At 41.6% G+C, this 22005-nt stretch overlaps 1 protein-coding gene across 1 annotated transcript in view; it reads right to left on the bottom strand.

Annotated features, from left to right (window-relative positions):
- Positions 1 to 22005, bottom strand: part of Mkx (mohawk homeobox) — a 72646-nt gene that overhangs the window by 39856 nt on the left and 10785 nt on the right. Inside the window, exons 4-5 of the mRNA XM_032884437.1 lie at positions 21728 to 21884; positions 20993 to 21328 (exon numbers count right to left, since the gene is read on the bottom strand). Of these exons, the coding sequence (XP_032740328.1) occupies positions 20993 to 21328; positions 21728 to 21884 (493 nt within the window). The remainder of the gene's footprint in view (positions 1 to 20992; positions 21329 to 21727; positions 21885 to 22005) is intronic.

The following is a 22005-nucleotide window of genomic DNA, read 5'->3' as shown; positions in this document are numbered from 1 at the left end:
CTGATGTGAGATGGGAGTTGGTAGAGGGGTAACTGGAAAGTGGGATTTCATCTGAGATGCAAGCAAATAGAATGATTAATAATAAAAACTAAAAAGTAAGTTTTTCATTTTAAGTGAAAAATAAAGAGAGGGAAAAAAATTAAAGAAATTACCTCCTAAAGATTGCTCACTCCCATGTCAGCTGAAGTTGGGTAAAGGACGAATGTTTGAACAATCTCTTTGTGTGAGACACATTAAAAGCTACTCATAAAAATCATTAATTTTAATTTTCTAACTTTCTCAGAAAGTATTTTTATTTTTTAAAAATTGTTAGACAAAAACGATGCGTGAATTATGTACAACATGAGGTTTTGCAACCCGTGTGCATTATCAATGGTTAAATCTGGGCCACTAAGGAATGGATTAACTCACATGCATTACTTCACACAGAAGTCTTTGGGACCAGAGCTCCTAACCCCTACTCTTTGCATTTGCAAAGAAGCCAAGACAGACATAGAGCCAGGGCGGTCACAGTTCCTGTGGCTGGAGATGAGGCCAGCTGACTGCCTGCTTTTCTGCTTGCTTACTTTGCGAGCAGAAAAGCTGCTGCTTTCAAATTTCTGCCACAATTGGGTGGTTAAAAATGACTATCACCGATAAAACCCACGTTATTTATCATTTCCAACCTCCCCTTAGAGGAAGTCTCTGGCGACCAGCCACTATTTTTTTTTTTTAAGTAAGAAAAATCTTTGTGGAGCTGCTTCCTGAGCCAGCCCCAGCCTTTCCTCTTGAGATTGGCCCTACAGGTGGCAGCAACTGTAAACTGGTGAGATGTGGGGGATATGGGCCGAGAGCTCTCCTGAAATACTTGGAATAGTTTAAATATTCTTTGATATTCGAAAATGAAAGTTTCTCAGATAAGGAAGCGAAAAGGCAACCTTAAGCTGTAACTTGAGAGTAGATCATTCTCCAGAATCCACTTTACAGAGATTAGACGGGACACGGTGTGTGTGTGTGTGTGTGTGTGTGTGTGTGTGTGTGTGTGTGTGTGTGTGTGTGTGTGTGTGATATTGTGCCTCCAGAGGTTTACTCTTCAATGATGGTTGGGATAAGTCTTTAAGGTCTGTGACTGGTGTGGCCAGATAGGCTATCATTGTGTATAAAAGATGTTAAGTCTACAATAACCTACAGTACGGCCATCAACTCCTTTGTGCTCAACATTCAATAAATGCTGGGGTTTTAACTCATGCCTCACATGTTCCCCTGATTGTGAATGTGTCATAAAAATAACCAATATAATTCAAGGTTTTGCAAGTCAAAAATGCTAACTTGTATAAATCAGCAGATAACTTAAGGGGAATTTATAGAAAAATCTTATTATAGTGTGGGTTATTTTATTAATTTTTTTAAAATTTATTTATTTTTGAGAGCATAACATTTTATCTGGTTTTCAAGGGGAGGAACACTTGTATTTTCAGTGATGTTTTCCAATGGTCTTTTAATTAAGTTCTGGAGGAGCCAAGACAATATAAACTTTAGCTGTCTGTCTACAGGTGATTGATAAACTCTGTTTGACATGATTAATCTAACCACATCAGTCATCTTCAGGGTCTTGTAGCTCAATCCATTGGGAGACAGTGGAGTGTATGAGTTATATTTCCACCAGCTAGACTCAGTCTTGATGTTTCCTCAACCTGAAGATAGGCTTAAATGATTCTTTTTTATCCCAGGGACCTAAAATATCATAGGTAATAAAAGCTTGCTGCTTCAAATATAGACCATTGGCCATTCAGCACAGACATAATTGTTTAAGTTTAATAGTTCAAATAAAAGTCAAGTAAATTTTAAAATTTTAATCAAAAAAGATTTTGTAGGCATTATTTAGTTGGGTTATTCCTGTTGTGTACGGAAATAGATTCATTTGACAAAGAAAATGAAATGGTATCAATTCTATAAAGAAAGTAGCGTGTGCCAACAGCAAGAGAGTGGTTGAATCACAACAGACGGGAAGATGATACAGTGGTTAAGAATGTGTACTATTCCGCTAGAGGACCGAGTCCAGTTTCCAGCACCCAAGTCTGGCAGCTGACATATGTCTCCAACCCCAGAGTATCTGGCGCCCTCTTCTGGCCTCCACAAGTACCTGCAGTTCTGTGTACATAGCGCAGAGACACACACAGGCACATAATTTAAAAATATCTTTAAAGAAATAGCCAATAAACACTTGGAAATAAAGAAACCTGTATTATAGATATCAGAATATTTTGAAGTAAGGCATTGACATTTTAGGTTATAAGCTTAGTTAAAAACGCATAAATTTTAGTTTGAAATATGGCTAAGGTAGGAATTGAGTGTGAAGAACTGAATATCATTTGTACCAGTATTTGTCTAAGATTAAAATTAGAGGGTTAATGTTCTCCCCAGCAATTATTAAAAAAAAAAAAGAAATACCTTAGTATCAGTTATGGAGCCTATTATAAAAAAAGTAAAGGTAACAAGCATTGGAGACACTGTGGACAAAAGGGCTCCTTTGTACACTGTTGATAGGAATGTAAATTACCTCAGCCATCAGAGGAAACAGCATGAGATTCCAGAACAGGCCTGGTTAGAATTACCATGAGATCAAGCCATTCCACGACTGAGAATCAAGCTTGGTTAGGAAAGATGTGCTGTACATGTCAGAAGGTTTGAGAGGTTTTAACTGTTCTTACCAGGATAAACTGGTAAATATTCGCGGTGATGTGTGTGTGTGTGGTTAGCACGATTTGATCATTCCACATGTATACATGTACCAAACACCACATTGTACTCCATAAATGTATGGAATTATTATTTGTCAATTAACAAAAAGGCATTAAAAAAATAAAGAAAAAATTACTTCAAATCCCCACCTTCCTAGGGAAAGCTTTGAAGGGGAGAAAGCCGAGATCTCTGCTCACAGCCGCGCTCTCTCACAATTCCTTTCCAATGGCGAAAGCAGCGAGCAGTGAATCAAAGGCCTTGAACTCACCAGTCTTCAAGGATGAAGCAAATTGCTATGCACGCAGGGGAAGTCTCATTTGGTAAAACACGTGCCACTAAAAGATGGCCATAATTCACAGCAGGCGAAAGACACCAGAAATGTCAGTTATTCCAGTCAAAGAGCGAGCCAGCCTTGAAAACACCTGGGGACAGTGGCCTGTTTAAAACCGTACTGTTATCAGTGCCGCTGCTGTGTATGCTGACAGAGAAGGAGAATCAGGCATATTCCTAAAGGAGGAACGAAAACACACAGAAAAATACCCCGAGGTTGGCTTCTCAGTGCATAGAGACACAGAATTACTGTGGAACACTTCTTCAGACCAGTCACAGTCAAATCCTCCCCGGGGGGGATCTAAACAGGAGTGCTCTGCACAGACACAATGGGTGCTATTGTCAGAAGGCAGGAAGACCAGAGGAGCAACAGAAGTCGTGGGGGAAAGAAAATATATTTGTGACATTTTCGATACCAGTCAAGTGCACGTATCAAATTTAGTATGTCTTTTAATTAATATAATGCTTTCCAAACACGATGATCCCTTCTTCCTGCTGCTTTTTCCGTGTGATTTTCATCAGCTACACTTACAGCACTAGCTAACATCATAAAAGGAACTCAAGTACAAAAGGCTAAAAGGACATTTGAACCATGTGACATGTAATGCTCTACTTATTGGTCATTTTGCTTGAAAGAAGGTTGGCAAAAAGCAGTGGAATTCATAGTTCCTTGTTTCACTTAAAAATTTGCACTAGTCTCCTCTTAAAGAGCTTAAAGTTTTACATGGGAAGACAAGAATAGTACGTCTCTAACATGTTCCGCTGCACACTTTACTAAAGAGTAAAGAGCCTATCAAACCCAGTAACACTTCAAGGGCTGTGTGTCCATGGAGCGCAAGTGTCAAGAAACCCCCATCACACTGGTCTAATGACAGGCACGTTTATCTAATTCAATTACTTATACTTAAAGTTTTTCCACCAGAAATGTAACGTAGGTAATCTTTGGTATTAGAACAAACCATGTTTATGCAGATAAAACCTATTACTAATGTTAAAAATGTTTTTATCTCTGTGCCTGTGTGTGTGCGTGTGCCACATTATGTGTGTGTATGTGTGTGTGTGTGTGTGTCTGTTTATGTGTGTATCTGCCTACAAAAAGGGGTGTGGTAGTCCTTGAAGCTGGAGTTGTGTGTAGCTGTGAGCAGAACATGGGTGCTGGGGATGGAATTTGTATCTTTTTTAAGAGCAGCAAGCACTATAAATAACTATGCCATCTATCTCTCCAGCAAACTTTTAATTTAAAAAAAAAGTGACATTGTGCATGTGTAGGAGGTGTGTCACCATCCATATATACCATGATGTGCCTATGGGAGTCAGAGGACCTTAAGAGATTCGTTTCTCTCTTTCAACCCCGCTGTGGCAGGGTTTCTCCCGTTTCCTATGCTGCATCCTGCAGGCTAGATTGTCTAAAGAGTTGGGATGATTCTCCTGTCTTCATCTCTTGTCACATCATGGTTATGCAGCAGATCTGAGCTGCCCCAACCAGTAGCTTTCCATGGGTTCTAGGGACTCTAATCATGGCGTCAGGCTTGCTTGGCAAGAGCGTTTAGCAGCTGAGCCATCGACTGTCCTCCCATTAGTCATTCTGTGATAGTTCAGTCAATTACTTTAAATTTATGAATTCTTGGCGTTTCATGTGGGTACACAATTGTGTGTCCAGTGTCTCACTATAAAAACTATCTGAAACGAAGGAAGTATTTTTATGATAAAAGCATTTACTAAGTCTGAATTTCAGAATTCTCCTCTAAGTTAGTGTACTGAAATGCTTAATTTGTCGTTTAAAATAATAGGGTGTAAATTCAAAATCAAATATATACATGGCAGTGCATAAAAACAATCAAAACCATCATTGTGAAATCAGAAAAGTTGGGAAATTCATGGAGGAGGAGGTACAGATTCACGTTTTTGTAGAAATCTGGACGGGGAACCACGACTCAGCTAGGTAGACAGGTTGTGTGCTGTTTGTCCCCAGAACACAAAACATACTGTAGGCCAGAAGTTAACACAGAGAGTTGAGGGAAGGAGGTGAAAGCATGAGAGGCACCAGCTAAAGGACATCCTCCAGAAGAACATCATACCTTTTCTACCTTCTTGACTCAACAAGCGATTAATGGGTCAACTGACCCCTAGTATTCTAAATACTCTTAAAGCAAATCAGTAAATGTGTGGAAAAAGTAGGAAGGATGTCTAGCAAAGAAAGGCTTTAAAACCCTCAATGGTCGTGCGTGGGCTGGGAGCGAGTGAAGTGTCTGGTAGAGTGTGTGCTTAGCATGCATGAAGCCTGGGTTCAATCACCAAATAGAAAAGGAGGGAAAAGAGGAGGAAGGGGATGGAGGGAGGGAGGGAGGGAAGGACTGTGAGAGAGAAGTCTGTGGAGAGGGAGAACATCGCAGCAGAAATGAGGGACAATTTTGTTCACCTCATGGCAACAAGGAGACGAGAGAGAATGAAAGGGTCAAAATCCCAATAGCCCCTTCAAAGGAAGCTTTCATGGCCCAACTTTCTTCCCCTACGTTTCATCTCCCAAAGGTCCCATCATTCCCCCTACCCTGGTGAGCCCACCTTTAACAGAAGAGTTTTGAGGAACACCTAAGGTCCTCACTGTAACAGAAGATAAAAAGATGACAATAAAATGAAAATAAGGCACTGAAAAAAGAACAACTTCAGTATAAAGCTGCTTAGTAAATGGGGATGAGACTGAAGCCCAAAGTAGTAATTTGAAAGAGAAAATTATGAAACTGTTCATGACATACAGAAGAAAGAGGAATAATGAGGAAAAGCAGAAGCAACTTGACTCATGGCCAAGTTATTTTCAATTACTCAAGGCCAAGATCATCTCAATGACTTAAGATCAAGGTCATCTCAATGGTTCAAGGCCAAGGTCATCTCAATGACCCTCTCAGTGACTCAGACACCAAGGTCATCTCAGAGGTGAAACTTTGAAACTTTCAAGATATGAAGAAACACTAATACATCATTTAAAAGTTTCCAGAGTAATAAAAATAGTAAATGAGTTTCTAGCACTTTCTACAAGATAACGTAACCCTTTGACTAAAGCTTTGAAAGAGCACCCATGACAAAATTATAGGCAAATCTCATTCAAGAATTTTGATGTAAAACCACTAATAGAATATAAACTGGATTCTGAAATATGTTGATAGAATATGATGAAAATGAAGATTTCCCCAAGAATTCAAGAACACTTAAATATAGGAAGTTTTCCTTTAAAATAACAACACAAATAGATTAAAAGGTAACTAGAGAAGTATCTTAAGCTGTAGAGATAGCATTTGGTGTAACACACACCTCTGTGCTTGCTGAGTGCAGGTGCCCTTATTAACTATTGTAGGAATGGCTGAAGAATTCATTTACTCAGTACTTTCCTTATTATTGGTTTCTGAAAACCAATGCCTTCTGCAAGTATATACTTAATAGCAAAACATTAGAAAAATTACATTTTGTGCTTGATATCCAATGGTGTCATAGAATCACCAATAATCACAGTAAAGGGGGTGGGAGGTAGGAGAGGAGAGGATACATTCAAAATGGTATCTGCACAAGACGCTGCATACTACGAAAAGCCACTTGGGTATAACGAAAATATACAAGGTACAATAGCTTTCCTTACATCAGTTGTTAACTATTCTAACATATACTTGGCAAGAAATTGCATATAATGAAGCAATTAAGAACACCCAAAAATACCTAGAAATTCATTAGAAATATGCACATTATACATAAAATGTAAAAATTTACTGAATGTCATAGAAGTCAACCAGAATAAACATTCCTTAGTGAAAAGACGTGATATATGAAAGACGAAAATATTCTACAAACTAGTAACACTAACAGTCAGACTAATATCCAGGGTGATACCAAATTGATTTTAACAAGAATATTCTATAATGGAACTTGTCAAATTTACTCAAATGCTCAGCTGGAAATTGAACTTTTAGGAATCTACATGATAGTGTCTTGAGAGAAAATGAAAATGGACATATGCTTCTTAATGTCAAAATGGTCTATAAAACCAGAATTGAGACAGTGGTCTGTGGTTAAACAGTGAGTGTATTAAGTATGGTTGACATCATCCAGATGTAGGCATTCTAATGAAGTTGGTACATAGCCTTTCAAGTCAGTTAGGAACTCTGCTGAATCCATTAATTATGTTAAAATAACTGGCTGTCCATTGGGTAAGAAAAATACAAGTTAAATCCCAGCACTTGGGAGCAATAGGCAGGATCAGGAGTTCAAGATTATTCTTGGTTAGAGTTTGGGATTACTTAAGACCCTGTCTAAAACAATTAAAAAAAAAAAAAGAAACAAAATAAATAAATAAGAAAACACAGAAGTCAGATCATTACCTCAAATAATTTACAAAAATAAATTCTAAGGACAGAGTACAAGCTATGCTATACGAGTTAAATATTTAAAATATTAAAGAAAATATAGAAGCAGATGTCTATAAATGTGAGCTAGACCTTTCTAAAATGACACACACCGTACAGAGCCCACTGTGACAGACACGACTGAGCTCTCTGAGCCCCCTAGCCAACCCTGGGGCACAACATCCTCCCATGGCCATAAGTCTTTTACCTGCCACAGGAAGGGTTTCCGCCATGGGACCTAACACTTCTCCAATGTGCTCCTGGCCTGAGGCTCAGAGCCCCAGCTCTGTTTCTCCTGGGTAAAGTGCAGTTATCCCGCTGGGTCTTTCTGCAAGCTGTGTGTTTCCTTCTCTCCTATCCCTTTTGCAGAGACACAGACTTTTAGGGGTACGTAACTTTATTATTACATAAATCACATGATTATATGATTATGTCATCACGTTCCTTCACTTCACAGTGAAGAAACTGGAGGTCTGGGTTGATAAAGGGACACGGACTGATTGATAGCAGTTCTGGCCTAACAGGATCATTTGTTGCAGTCGGGTAAGGAGGTTTTGCCAGAGAGGAAATCTGGGCCCAGTAAGGTTGCTTTCCAAAGCTCAGCAGAAACTATAGGTGTTTAACTATGGTAAAAATATCGATGCAACTTAGAATGTGCCAGTGGAGTCCCTCATTGAGCTTAGTACACTATCGCTTTAATATAAGCGAGGGACAAGAGAGTACAGGGTGGGTTCTGGCCAATGCTGCTACCCGGACTCTTCTCTGGGCTCCTGGAAAGCCTTACACTCCATATGTTACCAGCCGTGAGTAGGAATGGTGCTTCAGAGTTGGTAAGATGACACAACATTGAGTGCATGTATATGTATATGTATATGTATATGTATATGTATATGTATATGTATATGTATATGTATAATATATATGCATATGCATATGTATAATATATATGCTCAATGAAAATCATTAGAAAAAAGGAAAGAAAAGTTATTGTATCTATAAATGAAATCTTAAAGCCTCAACCATAATGAAATTGTTCTGAAATATCTTTTATCATAGTTGATCATTACAATTCCTGATGTTTAAATTTACATTTTCCAAGCAGAGTTTAAGGAGGAAAAGTGTATATTAAAAAAAAAAATCTGAAAGGGCAAGGATACAGGTTAGAGACACGGTCCCTGTAAGACATGGAAAAAGTCAGAATTGGGGCCATATTTCTTAAGAGATCTAAAATAAGGGTACCTAGGAGACGCGACAACTGAAATAAGACCGACAGTGCTACTGATGAGGCTCTCACAGGAGAGCCCTGTACTATACAGCTCGACAGATTTAGCCGCTCACGGGGGAGTTAAGGGTGGAAGGAAACAAAGCCCTGAAGACGGAACCAGAACTAAGTGAACATGGAAAGCAATGATATCCTCAGGCTCAGCCTCCCTCGGTAACTGTCGAAGGCCACGTGGACTACACGCAGCCACGACAGCACAGCGGTCCTCTTCACTCTAGGCTAAGACATCAGCAAAGGTCTTTGGCACCCGGCAACGTCTGGCCTAGGATTTTACATTTAGAAATATAGGGCCTAGTAACACTTAAGGAATTCTTGCTCCGGCCAACAGCCTTTTTTTTTTTTTTTTTGCCTTGAAGCCATGTGACAAATGATTCTAAATACCACGTTGCTTTTAATGCATCTGCTGTCTAAATCAGCATAGAAGCTGAAAGGACAGACTCTGAAATTTGGCCCTTCGCAAAAGGGCACTTTTCAGGGTCATAATGACAGTCTTGGCAGAACAGGGCATTCCTGCTCCAAACAGCCCTGCAGACTGAGCCTTGTCCACCATCGCCTGAGTCTGGCTCGACTGACGGGACAAGGAGTTCTTAGGACACAGGCAGCGATGTGAAAACCCAGAGCAGTCTGTCCCTTGGAAATTCCTCTGTGCAGATGGCGTCACCTGCCACTTTTCAGTGTTTTAAAACGTTTGATTTCTGTTTGAGTTCTTGGTGTTTTCATTCCCAATGTACTCCTCTCTGCATTGCTATTGTTAAACAAACAAACAAACAACCCGCTTCTTTAGTTGAATAAAAACTGTTCAAAGGTGAAATTTCTTTTCTAACACACATGTGTACATGTGCTCTCACATGCACACACACATGCACACACACACACACACACACACACACACCCCGCCACTTTTACAACCAGAGATGGTTATATGTTCCAAATGTCAGCAGTGAAGCAGTATTCAATCCTATCTTCAGTCCAGCAATTCTAGAAGATACTGAAGAACACCAAGGTTACAGGGTCAGTGGATACATACGATGTTTCCCAGTGTCCTGAGCTCGTGAAGTTTAAACACCATCTAGTTCTCTTAGACCCTGACCTTAGAAAGTACTGAGGGAGTGCTTCCAATCTGACTCTAGGAAGTGTTTCTAATCTCAGCTCCACGTTTGACCTAAGGGAGTGCTCCCAAACAGACCTGAGAACGTGCTCCCCATGTGACCTGAGGGAGTACTCCCACTCTGATCTGAGACAATGTTCACAAACTGACCCTGTACTGGCTGTTTTTCTGTGTCGACTTGACACACGCTGGAGTTATCACAGAGAAAGGAGTCTCCCTTGAGAGACTGAGCCTCCATGAGATCCAGCTGTAAGGGAGGGCCCATTGTGGGTGGTTCCATCCCTGGGCTGGTGGTCCTGGGTTCTATGAGAAAGCAAGCTGAGCAAGCCAGGGGAAACAAGCCAGTAAGTAACATCTCTCCATGGCCTCTGCATCAGCTCCTGCTTCCTGACCTCCTTGAGTTCCAGTCCTGACTTCCTTTGGTGATGAACAGCAATGTGGAAGTGTAAGCTGAATAAACCCTTTCCTCCCCAACTTACTCCTTGGTCATTGTGTTTGTGCAGGAAAAGAAACCCTAAGACAGACCCGATGGGGCATTTTCCATATGACCTAGGAAATGCCCATAAGAAATTCCTTTACAGAGGCTCAGGTGCCCTGGTCCTGCTGGAGCAGGGGAATGATTCATTTGTCTGACTGAGAAGTCTCAAGATCACTAGAAGCAGAAGAACAGTGTTGTTGCTTAAACCTGAGAGCAAGCCACAGGAACCAGCGAACTAGGATGCTATTAGCATTGGAATTGTTCCTAGTATTGATCTCAGGCTCCCACAGTGCCAAGGTAGACAGAAGATGATAATCCTCCCTTTCAAGAGCTGCTATGCTCTCCACGTGCTCAGTGTCCTTGCTGCTACAAACAAGCGCATGTGCACACACCACAGAGACCTCCTGCCACCCCTGTTAACTACCAGTGATCTGCAAACCATTCTTATTTCCTCTATCAGAAGATCATCCCCAGGTACTACAGACAGAAAGACAAAGACAGACAGACAGATAGGCCATCACAATCTACAAATTTATAATGTCAGCAAGACCTTCCACCATAGTCATTAAAAAAAACCCAAGCTTGAGCACATAAACATGGGATAATCCAGTCCACAGAGTTGTCCTTTAACACACACACACACACACACACACACACACACACACACACACACACACACACACACGGAAATACACCTTGACTTGAGTGCATGTGCACACCCTATCACACACAATAATAATAAATGATTTTTAATTGTGATGAAATTGGTAGAAATGTATATATGCCTACTCATTCTAAGTTCTCAAAAGTTCAACACTAATGATTTAAGAATTCTTAAACAAATACCAAGTACCTGGAATCGCCCAAAGCAATTAGTCTAAGCTATTCATATCTACAAAAGCACCTTTTAAGACCTATGACAGAACCCAAAGTCATTTCCTCGTCATAAAAAAGTAGGAGATGGAATTTGAGGATCCTTCAGGAAAGTCCATGCCCACCTGACCCTTTAGTGTATCACACTGTCTTAGTCAGGGTTTCTATTCCTGCACAAAACATCATGACCAAGAAGCAAGCTGGAGAGGCAAGAGCTTATTCAGCGTACACTTCCACATTGCTGTTCATCACCAAAGAAGGTCAGGACTGGAATTCAAACAGGTCAGGAAGCAGGAGCTGATGCAGAGGCCATGGAGGGATGTTACTTACTGGCTTGCTTCCCCTGACTTGCTCAGCTTGCTGTCTTATAGAACACAAGACCACCAGCCCAGGGACTGAACCATCCACAATGGGTTGGGTCCCCCACCTTGATCACTAGTTGAGAAAGTGCCTTACAGCTGGATCTCATGAGGGCATTTCCACAACTGAGGCCCCTTTTCTGTGATAACTCCAGCTTGTGTCAAGTTAACACACAAAACTAGTCAGAACACACACTGAGAGAAATTGTAACAAAGCCATCATGGAGAAAGGACAGGTTTAGTACACAATTGCTATTGAAACATGCCATCCTCTATCAACCTGAAAAAAACAAGGAGAAAAGTCCTGAGGGGGGAAAAATACTGCTTAGGGTAAACAATTATTCTTCACCTTTGCTTCCTGGAGACTCAGTTATCAGTGATCTAATACATCATAGAAAACACGAACATGAAGCCTTAAACCTTCAAAGGACCAAAACATCTAGGGCTGGCGGAAAAGACACATTTACCCAGACAAAAATACCTGTTGGATTTTAGAAAAAAAGTAAGGGAGTAGGAATGGAAAAACAAACTGTAACTGATCAAGCAGGGAGGGAGGAAATGAAGGAGAGAGGGAGGGAAAGAGGGAAGACAAGGAAACAGGACAGAGGGGTGGGGAGGGGGAGGAGGAGGGGAGAGAGGAGAGGGAGGGGGACAGAGGCAGGGACTGGGATAGGGACAGGGACAGAGACAGAGACAGACAGATGGGGTCATGTTCATTACACAGACGTCTTATTTTTTACAGGCAGTAAAAAACGTTTTACATCTTCTTTGGTCTCAGGCTACAGAGTGGCGCTGATGTCAGTTATTTAGTCTCATTGGTGTACAGAAAGCTTAAGCACCTAACTAAACTTAGAATTAGTGGGGGTTATTGGCCTGTATTCCTTATGCATAAAGCAAGGGGGAAAAGACTTTTTACATCAGGGTTTGAATTTTGGCTTTAATTCTAATGACTTATTTAGAAACCCCAGGGAATGAAAAGTCCCTTAATGGAAACATTGACACAGTCTTAGACATACTGACATGGACAGGCACATCCAAGGAACTGACCCGGGAGCTGACTGGCCGCCGGGCAAGTTTGAGACCAGTCACACTAGATTTGCGACAGACCCCAGCAGAATAACCAGGACTAAACAGTGAGACTGCGTCTGCAGCATCAAAGGCCCCTTCTCACAGACTGTTTTTGGTAGGAAAACACATAAACTGCATGGGCTCTCCATTCTTAAAGATACAAGAGGAGAGAAATGTACGATTTCTGTAAAACCTTTCTCCTGTCCTGAGATGTATCTGAAGTCAGTCAGGGTGAGGAGTGCACAGACCCCCCCCCCAGTCTTCACAAATGGGAGCTGTGTGCTGTAAACGACACCCTCAAACCCAAACAGTCATTCTTACAAAGGCAAGACTGTGTTCTGGTCTTGCCACCCTGAGACTGACAGAAGAGCTTTAATGAGTCTGTCTCAGTCTCACGGTCCCCGAAGCCTTGTGTCCAAGACTGTGTACCCCATGAAGCTAAACATCCTTGCGACATTTTTCCTTCATCGATGAACTCTTCAAACTAGCCTATCTCTCCCGCTTACGAATCACCTACGAATTTCCTGGAAGTTTCCCTTTTATGTCAAATCCAATTACTCTCAATTTTACCCTCTCTTTGGAGCTAGATTTTTACCTAGGATTTTCCTGCTTTCAAAATTGTACATATCTTTCTTTTAAAATCTGGGGTTTTATTAACTGAAACTTACTCAGAGTCTGTCTTCCTTTCTCTTGTTCTGATGACAAATAGGGAGCAACATACATTGACGCACACTGAAACGTCTGTCAATATTTAAAGAACAGACACACTAAATCATAAAAATACCAAGTTAAGAAACACTTACGTAGAAATACATATTACTATCTGAAGTGCGAGGGAGCCTATCAAAACTCAAACAATACAGCACCCATTCAGGGCTGCCGAGAACCTGCAGTGCACACAAGGTACTGGGATCCACTACCTAAGGGAGAGAAAGAATGTGCCTGCATCTCAAAACACCGTGTGGCTGGCAAGATAGCTCAGCAGGTCAAAGTACCTGCACCTCACCCTTGGTAACCTTGGTTTAAACTCCACGACCCACAAAACGGTAGAAAGAGAGATTCAAATTTCACAAAAATTGCTCTCTGGTTGCCACATCGTGCTTCTCTACCATGGACACACACACACACACACACACACACACACAGAGAGAGAGAGAGAGAGAGAGAGAGAGAGAGAGAGAGAGAGAATTTTGAAAAACCCATAACACACAACATTTTGTTTACATGAAGACAAGTATGAAATTAGTATTGTTATGCCTTAAATATCACAATGAAAAAGATACATATATCCGGATCAAAACCAGCTTTTTTTAAAAAAAAAATAATCCGTACATTCTCCAAGCTAAGATGGTGCTCTGGGTTCACCCACGAGCCACACTGCTACTGAGGTCGAGAGTCTCAAGTCTTCATTTGCCTTTCTTAGGTCCCCGTAAGATAGCGAAGAATGAGTCACTCAAGGAGTGAGAGTCTCAGTCTCTGTCTGTCATCTGTCTGTCTGTCTGACTGTCTCTGTCACTCCGTGTCTCTGTCTCTTCCCCTCTATCTCTTTCTCTTCCTGTGCCCCTTTCAGCTCTACACAATGGGTGGGATGCTCTGTGTTACTCCATTTAAATTTTTCAAGTAAAATGAAAAAAGGAGATGTAAATTCAAACATCATTTGGCTTCATCCTTATATAGGAGTCTTCCTCATTACTGAATGTTTACTAAGAACCTACAGATCTTCTCATCTGTGCTGATCTTACTCCATCGTCAGAATGTCTGTAAATCTCATTTGAAATATTATTGCCTTGAAATAAGAAACTGAAAAAGTTCCCCTTATCAAAATCTTTGAAGGGGTCATTGTTTTTTATCCAAAGAAGTTAGAGTCTACTTAGTATTGAGATAAACCCTGAGGGTTCTGGCCAGAAAAAGTTAAAAAGTATTTAAAATAAATGTGGAGAGGAGTGTGGCCCAGCCGTAGAGCAGCTGTCCTGCTGCCTAAGGCCGGGCTTGGAGATCAGCCCTCGAAAATAATAACTTAATGAAGCTCTAGGGGGAGGCAGGGAGCATAGAAGAGAAAAGAAAGGTCCTTAGAGCACATCCTGAAAGCAGGGTTAAGTATTACGCCACCTGAAGAGTAGGCGATTCTGTGTTTTTACACATCAGTTTCTGCTAACTTGAACTTTCATCCATGTCTAAACCTCTTTCCCAGGTAGCCTTTGATAGGTAGGCTACAAAGCCAAACCAACTGGGTAAACTTTCAAATCTCCTTTAAATGCCACTGGCTGGACCAGAGGGCGATGGTCTTATCCTTTTCTGCTGTATTCCCTCAACTTTGTTGCCCTGTCAGGAAAGCACTGTCCTGAATAATCCAAAATGGCAAAGCTCAACATTTCCACTTAGAAGCTGGCAATTATAACACACACACACACACACACACACACACACACACACACACACACACACACACACTAGAAAAAAAAAAAAAACCTGCAGCTCAAAGTAGAAATTCAGGAATACACCATCCAAAGAGAAACCTCGAGTGCACAGACACATACACTGCCCTTCACAAACCCCATCACTCCTTGATGGCCAGTGTTCCAGTGCATTTGTTGAAGTTACTGATGCAGACCTGTTACAATTGATTTTAGCTATTGAAAAATGCCCATTAAGATGTCTTCTAAAATCTTCCCTCTGGTTCATCTCCAGAAGTTTCCTTGAGAAGTGGGCTGGACCAATGCACAGGGTTTTGGCCCTCACACCCTGTTGTGTAAGTGTACAGGTAGGAGAGCCTTGGGCAGGACAGACAGACTTCCGAAGAGCAGAATTCAACAGTTGTCAGAACCAGGGTGCATGAACCTGGGTGACATCCCAGGCTTACCCAATGGCTTGCTGGACTCACTAGCACACCTGGACCTTGCTACAGACACCAGCTCAAATTCTGACGTAGTTGAGTATGCAGGGAATGAGAGAGAAACGAACATCTTATCCCTTTCAGAGCATCCTCAGCTGTCCTTACTCTCCACAACATTTTGTGTGCTTCAACGGCAATGCCAGTGCCTTGGCTCCAAGTTGGCAATCATGGCAAATAGTTCCCACATCAGAACATGGCTTCCTTTTGCTCTCCATCAAAAGTTTCCCTTTACTTGGGAACATTCACCTCAGTCAAGCACAGGAAAAACTAAGCATGACTAATTCATATCACACAGTCCCAGTGACCTGCATGTTTTGTCTAGGCCAGATGTGTCTAATTAAGTCATCTTAGAGTAAATTAAAATGTTCAGTCTCTTGGGAGCAGGTTACACTGATGAATTATAGACTGACGGTGGGACTCAGAAAAATGTCTGTATGTCCTAGTCACTTATAAAGAGGTTCATTTGTGAGCCGAGAACAATCATACACACACACACACACACACACACACACACACACATACACACACACAAACATACACACATATACACACACACACACACACACACATACACACACACACACACATATGCACAATCACACACACACATGCAGCACACACACAAATACATATGCACAAACATACACATATATACACTCATAAACAGTGCACACACATACACAAAAATACACACACACACACACACACACACACACACACACACACACTTGCTTTCCAGTCAAGTCTGGAGTGTAGAAGTCCTTAAATGTTATTTCCAGGCTTCCTGATATCTTCCAATCACCACACTTTTGAGAAATTTCTTCTTCTCTTTTCACAGAGAAGAAAATTCAATGTTTGTTTTTGAGGCATGACTCAAACTTAAACTGTCTAGGCAAGGTCCTAACCAAGACTCGTTTTATAAGGTAGCATAGCTAGTTGGTCTTGTGTAGAGACTATGAGGAAGAGATTAGACAGAGGGACTGACGATACTAGAGACCTTTATTCTGATGCTTCCGAAGCAACTAAGCATGGGGTGTCAGATTGTAACCGAAATTCCCTCCCGCAAGTCCTGAGCATGCCTGTTTATCAGTCCAACATGATTAAAAACGATCATTGTTTCAATTCACAGGACTTCTTCCCAGGGACACACCGAGTGACTGTTTGCCTTCAGTGTCACTTAGTTCATTTAGAGCACTGGGAATTACAATCAGTTGTATTGAAAATATTTCAGTGACTATTTACTGAAGATCTATTATGGCCTTGGCATACTGGCCAAGACGGCGAAACCCAGAGAAACAATGTTTACATAAAGGTCAACAAAACGTCTTTGCATTGATGGTTTTTACTTCATAACCCACAGATTCTCTCCTCCTTCTGAAGATTTAATAAGAATGGTCCACGCTGAGCATGGTGGAGCTACCTTTAATCCCAGTGCTCAGAGGTAGAGGCAGGCAGACCTCTGAATTCTAGGCCATTTTGGTCTACACAGAGACTGTCAAAAAAAAAAAAAAAAAAAACCCTGTGAAATATAATTCAGTGCCCCGAGATCCTTCCACACCCCAACTTCCATTTTGATTCCCGATTCCATATTCTTAATGAGGTACATTTTTAAATAGCAGGGGAGATGGGGGCAGGGAGATATAATTGCTTAGCCTGGACAAGTGAGCAAACCTCCGTTAGAGTGGTCTTTTAAAATGGAGTTAAAGTCTTTATACTACAGCTGGTGGGGTAGGAGAATGAATGAATGGCCGACTTTAAACATTTCTGTTCTAATGAGGACAGGGACTTAGCCAGATGGACATAAAGGAGTTTGGAGGAGGCTCGGATGCTGAGGTAAGCCATGGTGTCTACTCAGAAAGCGCTCCTGTGCTTCTATTTCCACACGAGGTAACCTGGCTATGACAGTGCTATCACTCAGTTCCCCGCTGAAGACAGTCATTTATTGTTTGGCTCAAAACTTTGCACAGCACTTTTAGGCCCTTAGTCTCTCTTAATTCTCCAAGCCTGAACATCAAGAGGGAAAAATCAGATTGCTCTTTTGAAGTTCACGCGCATGCATGAAAAAGTTTACATGTCTAGGTTGCTTTCTCACTGGCTGAATAACTGAAAAGTGGGCTTTATTTCTAAAGAGAGCTTGGCCAATGGATAGCGCTTCATATGGACCAAGGACTTCAGGGGTGGTTTAAGAAAAACAAACAGCCAAAATAGTTAAATCTGAAAAGCATCCCCTGCAGGCCCAGCATTTCTTCTGACAGAGTGTTTTGTCACCTTTGAAAAAAGCATGCATTTTCAAAAGACTCAACACTTCCGTCAACATAAACACATTTATAAGAAACATATTTTTTTCTAAATAGACAGTTGCTTCCTAACTCACCTCACTAATTGCATTTCTCTTCCAGAAAAACCTTTGCTGTACCCATGCTTACACATTCATTTGCATCATCATAGCTTCATTCCATGTTTCTGCAGTTTGAATGGCTTGAGCTGTGAAACAAATCTTGCAGCTAGCTCAGTGTTCTGTACCATAAAGAGACTTTCACTTTACCTTAATCTGATCTGAGAGTAGGATTGTTAAATGGAGACATTTTCTGTGGTTTTGAATGTTCCAGAAACTGTGGAAAGCAGAGGGCTTATTTAGTCAAAGTTTTAACTAACAAAACCTAATTGTTCCCACTGATTCACAATTTTGGGGCACTGGATTTACTAAAAAACCTGATTTTTTTTCTGAGTTATTTGTCATTGATAAGACTTTCTTATTTATGAATTTATCACTCATTTTAAAACTAATATAAAAGTACTGTGCATAGTCAGTTACAGGTGGTACACTGTTAAACAGTTGTTCACGGCTCTTCATGACATGTGTGTGTGCTTGTGTATGTGATTGCACGTGTTACCCTGTGTTTACACTATGTGGATGTGCATATTTTAGCCACAGGCTAATACCTGGAGTCACCCTCAATCACTTGCCTCCATATCTGTTGTGAAAAGGCTTCTCAATCGAAACCGGAGCCTGTTGATCCAGCTTGCCTCACTAGCTGGCTTTCTCTGGAGATTCACTGTCTGCCTTCCAGTTGCTGGGATTTTAGGAGGGTCACCAAACACAACTGGCATCGTGTAGGCTTGAGGATCTGAACTATGGTCCTCCTGCTTGTGTAACAGATGCCCTAGCCACAGAGTCATCTCCTGGTCCCTTCGTTTTCATTATTGGCTACTTGGCTTTTTATTTTAACTTCTTCCTAGATCCAGTCCCTCCTTCTGAGGGTGTTTCTGCATTTGCTTGGCATTACTTCATGTAGGAGCTAGAGATGCAAACTAAAGTTGACTCGGGTCTATAGGGTGCCCTGATACTTTAGAAAGGCACTGCTGCTCATATCTGCAGACACTTGAGATTTCAGACTAACCAATGTGACAACTGAGGTTAGTGCGCTAACTGGATTCCTTCCTCACACTCTGTGGCTGCCATATGGCCCCCTCAATAGCACCAGGCTGTGCAAAGGTTTGCAGTCCTGGTAGCAGGGCCAAGTGTTTCGTTGCTACTTAGTCAATGAGTGGCAGTAGTGTAACTCACTAAGTCTCAGTCACTAAGAGTTAAACAAATATCATTATTAGAAGGAGAGGAGCCCAGTAGACAGAGAAGAGCCTTCCATACACAAGCTACATCCTTGTCATGGGAGTTGATGGAGAAGTAGCATCCCTGACTGCGATCTTCTCTTTCTGCCATGATATGCTTGCTGATCTCCAAGAAGATCGCTTAGGTCATTTATTTTAGCTACAAGTTCCACCTTGTGGTCTTTCTGACTTGGTCCCTGTCCTATGACATACTTTGAAAAATGAGTCTTATAATGAAAAGAGACTTGAACTAAATCTGACTGAAAAGGTCTCCAGGGACAGGGAATTTCCTACCTCATTCTTCTCTAAAAATATAAGTTAGTTGTCACAACTGCCATGTTGTTGGCCTTATGGTACTCAACAAATTCTTGGAGAAAATACCATTATTGTCAATGGTAGTAGCATAGCTATAGAAAATAATTGTTGGTAGTGGGATTACTAGAGGCACTGGCTGGTGGTGGTAGGATAACTAGAGGCACTGGTTGGTAGTGGTAGGATAACTAGAGGCACTGGCTGGTGGTGGTAGGATAACTACAGGCACTGGTTAATTGTAGGATGACTACAGGCTTCCTGGTTGGTGGTGGGAGGATAACTACAGGCACTGGTGATTGTAGGATGATCCTGGTTGGTGGTACTAGTATAACCAGGCTAGCTCTAGGCATTAATTAATGGTACAGTAACTACAGGCAGTGACTGTTGGCAGTAGATACAATCATAGCACTGGCAGAGGTGCCCTTCTGGAACCTCTTATGCAGGTTAGGCTGTGCTGTTCACCCAAGGATTAACCATTGTGTGTTCATGGTTGCTTTTCTCACCTGGGTTAGATTGAGTGCTTTCTTGTCTCCAGATCTAACATTCACACTCATCCACTGTCAGTTTTTAGGAGCCAGGCGGTAAATATACCAGATGTAGACCTCATCTATCCTTTCTTCCAAAGTGGCCCTGCTCAAATACTTCTTGAATGCAAATCTCTCTGCGCTAAAGTCAAGGTTACTACTACTTGCCATCTGGATGCCTTGGTCAGGTAGAACCAGCTCATTATCTCTGGAATGAATATAAAATCTTCAAACCTATTGGTCAGCCCTACTTGTACTTTCTAGGAATGAAAGAGAAATTTCAAAGCCATGAGATCCAGGCTTGTGTCTTCCCCTCTGAAAATCCTGGCCCTTGTGTTACTTTGTATTCATTTCCTATCACTTCTAGCAATCAAAGTATGGGAAAGAAAAGACAGAACAGGAAACATCTGCATGGCTGGCCACGATCAACTCATCTCTCCACCATGTGGATTACTCATGAAGGGAACATATACATCCTTTAAATACTTTAAATACATCAGGCAGGCAGAATGGCTCCGAGTGCAAGAAAATGAGCTGCACAGGCCTGAAGACCTGAGTTCCAATCCCCAGCACCCACATTAAAAGAGTCAATCATGATGGGACTTGTGCCCATAACCCAGTGCTCCTGTGTCAGAGCCATGAATATTTCTGTGTCTCACTGGGTACAAGCTAAGATTTAGGTTCAGGCAGAAACTAAGTCTCAAGGGAATAAAGCCAAAAGTCATAGGGAAAGGCATCTGCATACGCGGGCCCATGCACGGCTACACACACAAGACACAGCACAGAGAGAAGTACTGATATCATGTCATCATGACTAACGTTATCAGTGAGAATGAAGATGCTTAAAGAGAAAAGTCTCAAGGCTCTCTGAGACCATCATCTACCAACAAATGTACCTATTGCCGGTTTAAAACAAATTAAAAGTTTTGCACAAGAAGTATAGCAACCCACATACCAGTTTCTCCCATCTGTTACAGTAAACCTCTACAACACAGCTTTTATCTGTCTTATACAGGTCACCATAATAAGAACAAAGCATGGGCTTACCTGTGCGATAGACAAAGGTGCCTTCAGTTTCTGATGATGATGGAGACACCAGTTCTTCTTCAAATTCATTCGAGCTAAAAGACCCCGAATGGTTCCTTCGCCTCGTTTTCCCCATCATGGCAGTGCTGGTGGCCATGACATGTCTCAAAGAGTCGTTAAGGTAACGGTTCAACAAGCTGCTCTTATACTTGGGCGGTGACACATAGTCCTCAGCTGCCCTTGACTCCGGTCTCCCACCAGCTTTTATCGCTGAGCTCTCCCCTTTAATCACAGTGTGGTGGGCAGGGGTGCTATAGCCCTCTTCGTTCATGTGAGTTCTTGGGGGGTTTTCTCCATCTAAGGGGGGGAAATATCACCAAATAGTATTTGCACATACTTTCCCCAGCTGCACAACTGTCACAGTCATTGAAAACACACACACACAGAAGAATATATGGCATATGTAAGATTATTTTTATGTATAATTATTTTTAGATAAAGAGAAGCAGGAACCTATGTAATTGTTCCCCAGATTATTTAACTTAGACGAAAACGCTTTTCCCCCACATGACAAATCTATAAACAGCAGAAATGGCTATAACTCCTGATGCTTTACAAAACTATAAAGAGGAAGTGGCCTCAGGCAATAGAAAACAATCTGTGGACTACCATATCTCATGGGGTCTTAAGACAGCACCTAGGGCAAACGTGTTCCAATTGCAAAGCAAAGACAGGGAAACAGAAACCGGAACGAACCTTCAGAGCAGGAGTCGTCCGCACTGCTCACACTGAGCCGCTCGGCGTTGCCCTGAACGTACTTGTTGTACAACTTTATTCTTAAGGCCCAACTTAAATCCGGCTGCCGGACAGTGTTCTTCAGCCGTCGTCTAGCATTAGCGAACCAATTTGACACCTAAAACGGCATTAGTTTTTCAATTAACAGTGCATTAAAGCATGGTTGTCATGCAATTGCTTTCTCTTTTGGATCCAAGTCCAGGGTCCCTGGTATGCACCCATGGTCTTAGCTACTTGGG

Source organism: Rattus rattus, chromosome 14 (assembly GCF_011064425.1).
Source record: "Rattus rattus isolate New Zealand chromosome 14, Rrattus_CSIRO_v1, whole genome shotgun sequence".
NCBI classification, from domain to species: Eukaryota; Metazoa; Chordata; class Mammalia; order Rodentia; family Muridae; genus Rattus; species Rattus rattus.
Note: the sequence above shows the minus strand (reverse complement) of the source record. Positions and strands in the feature narration are given on the sequence as shown.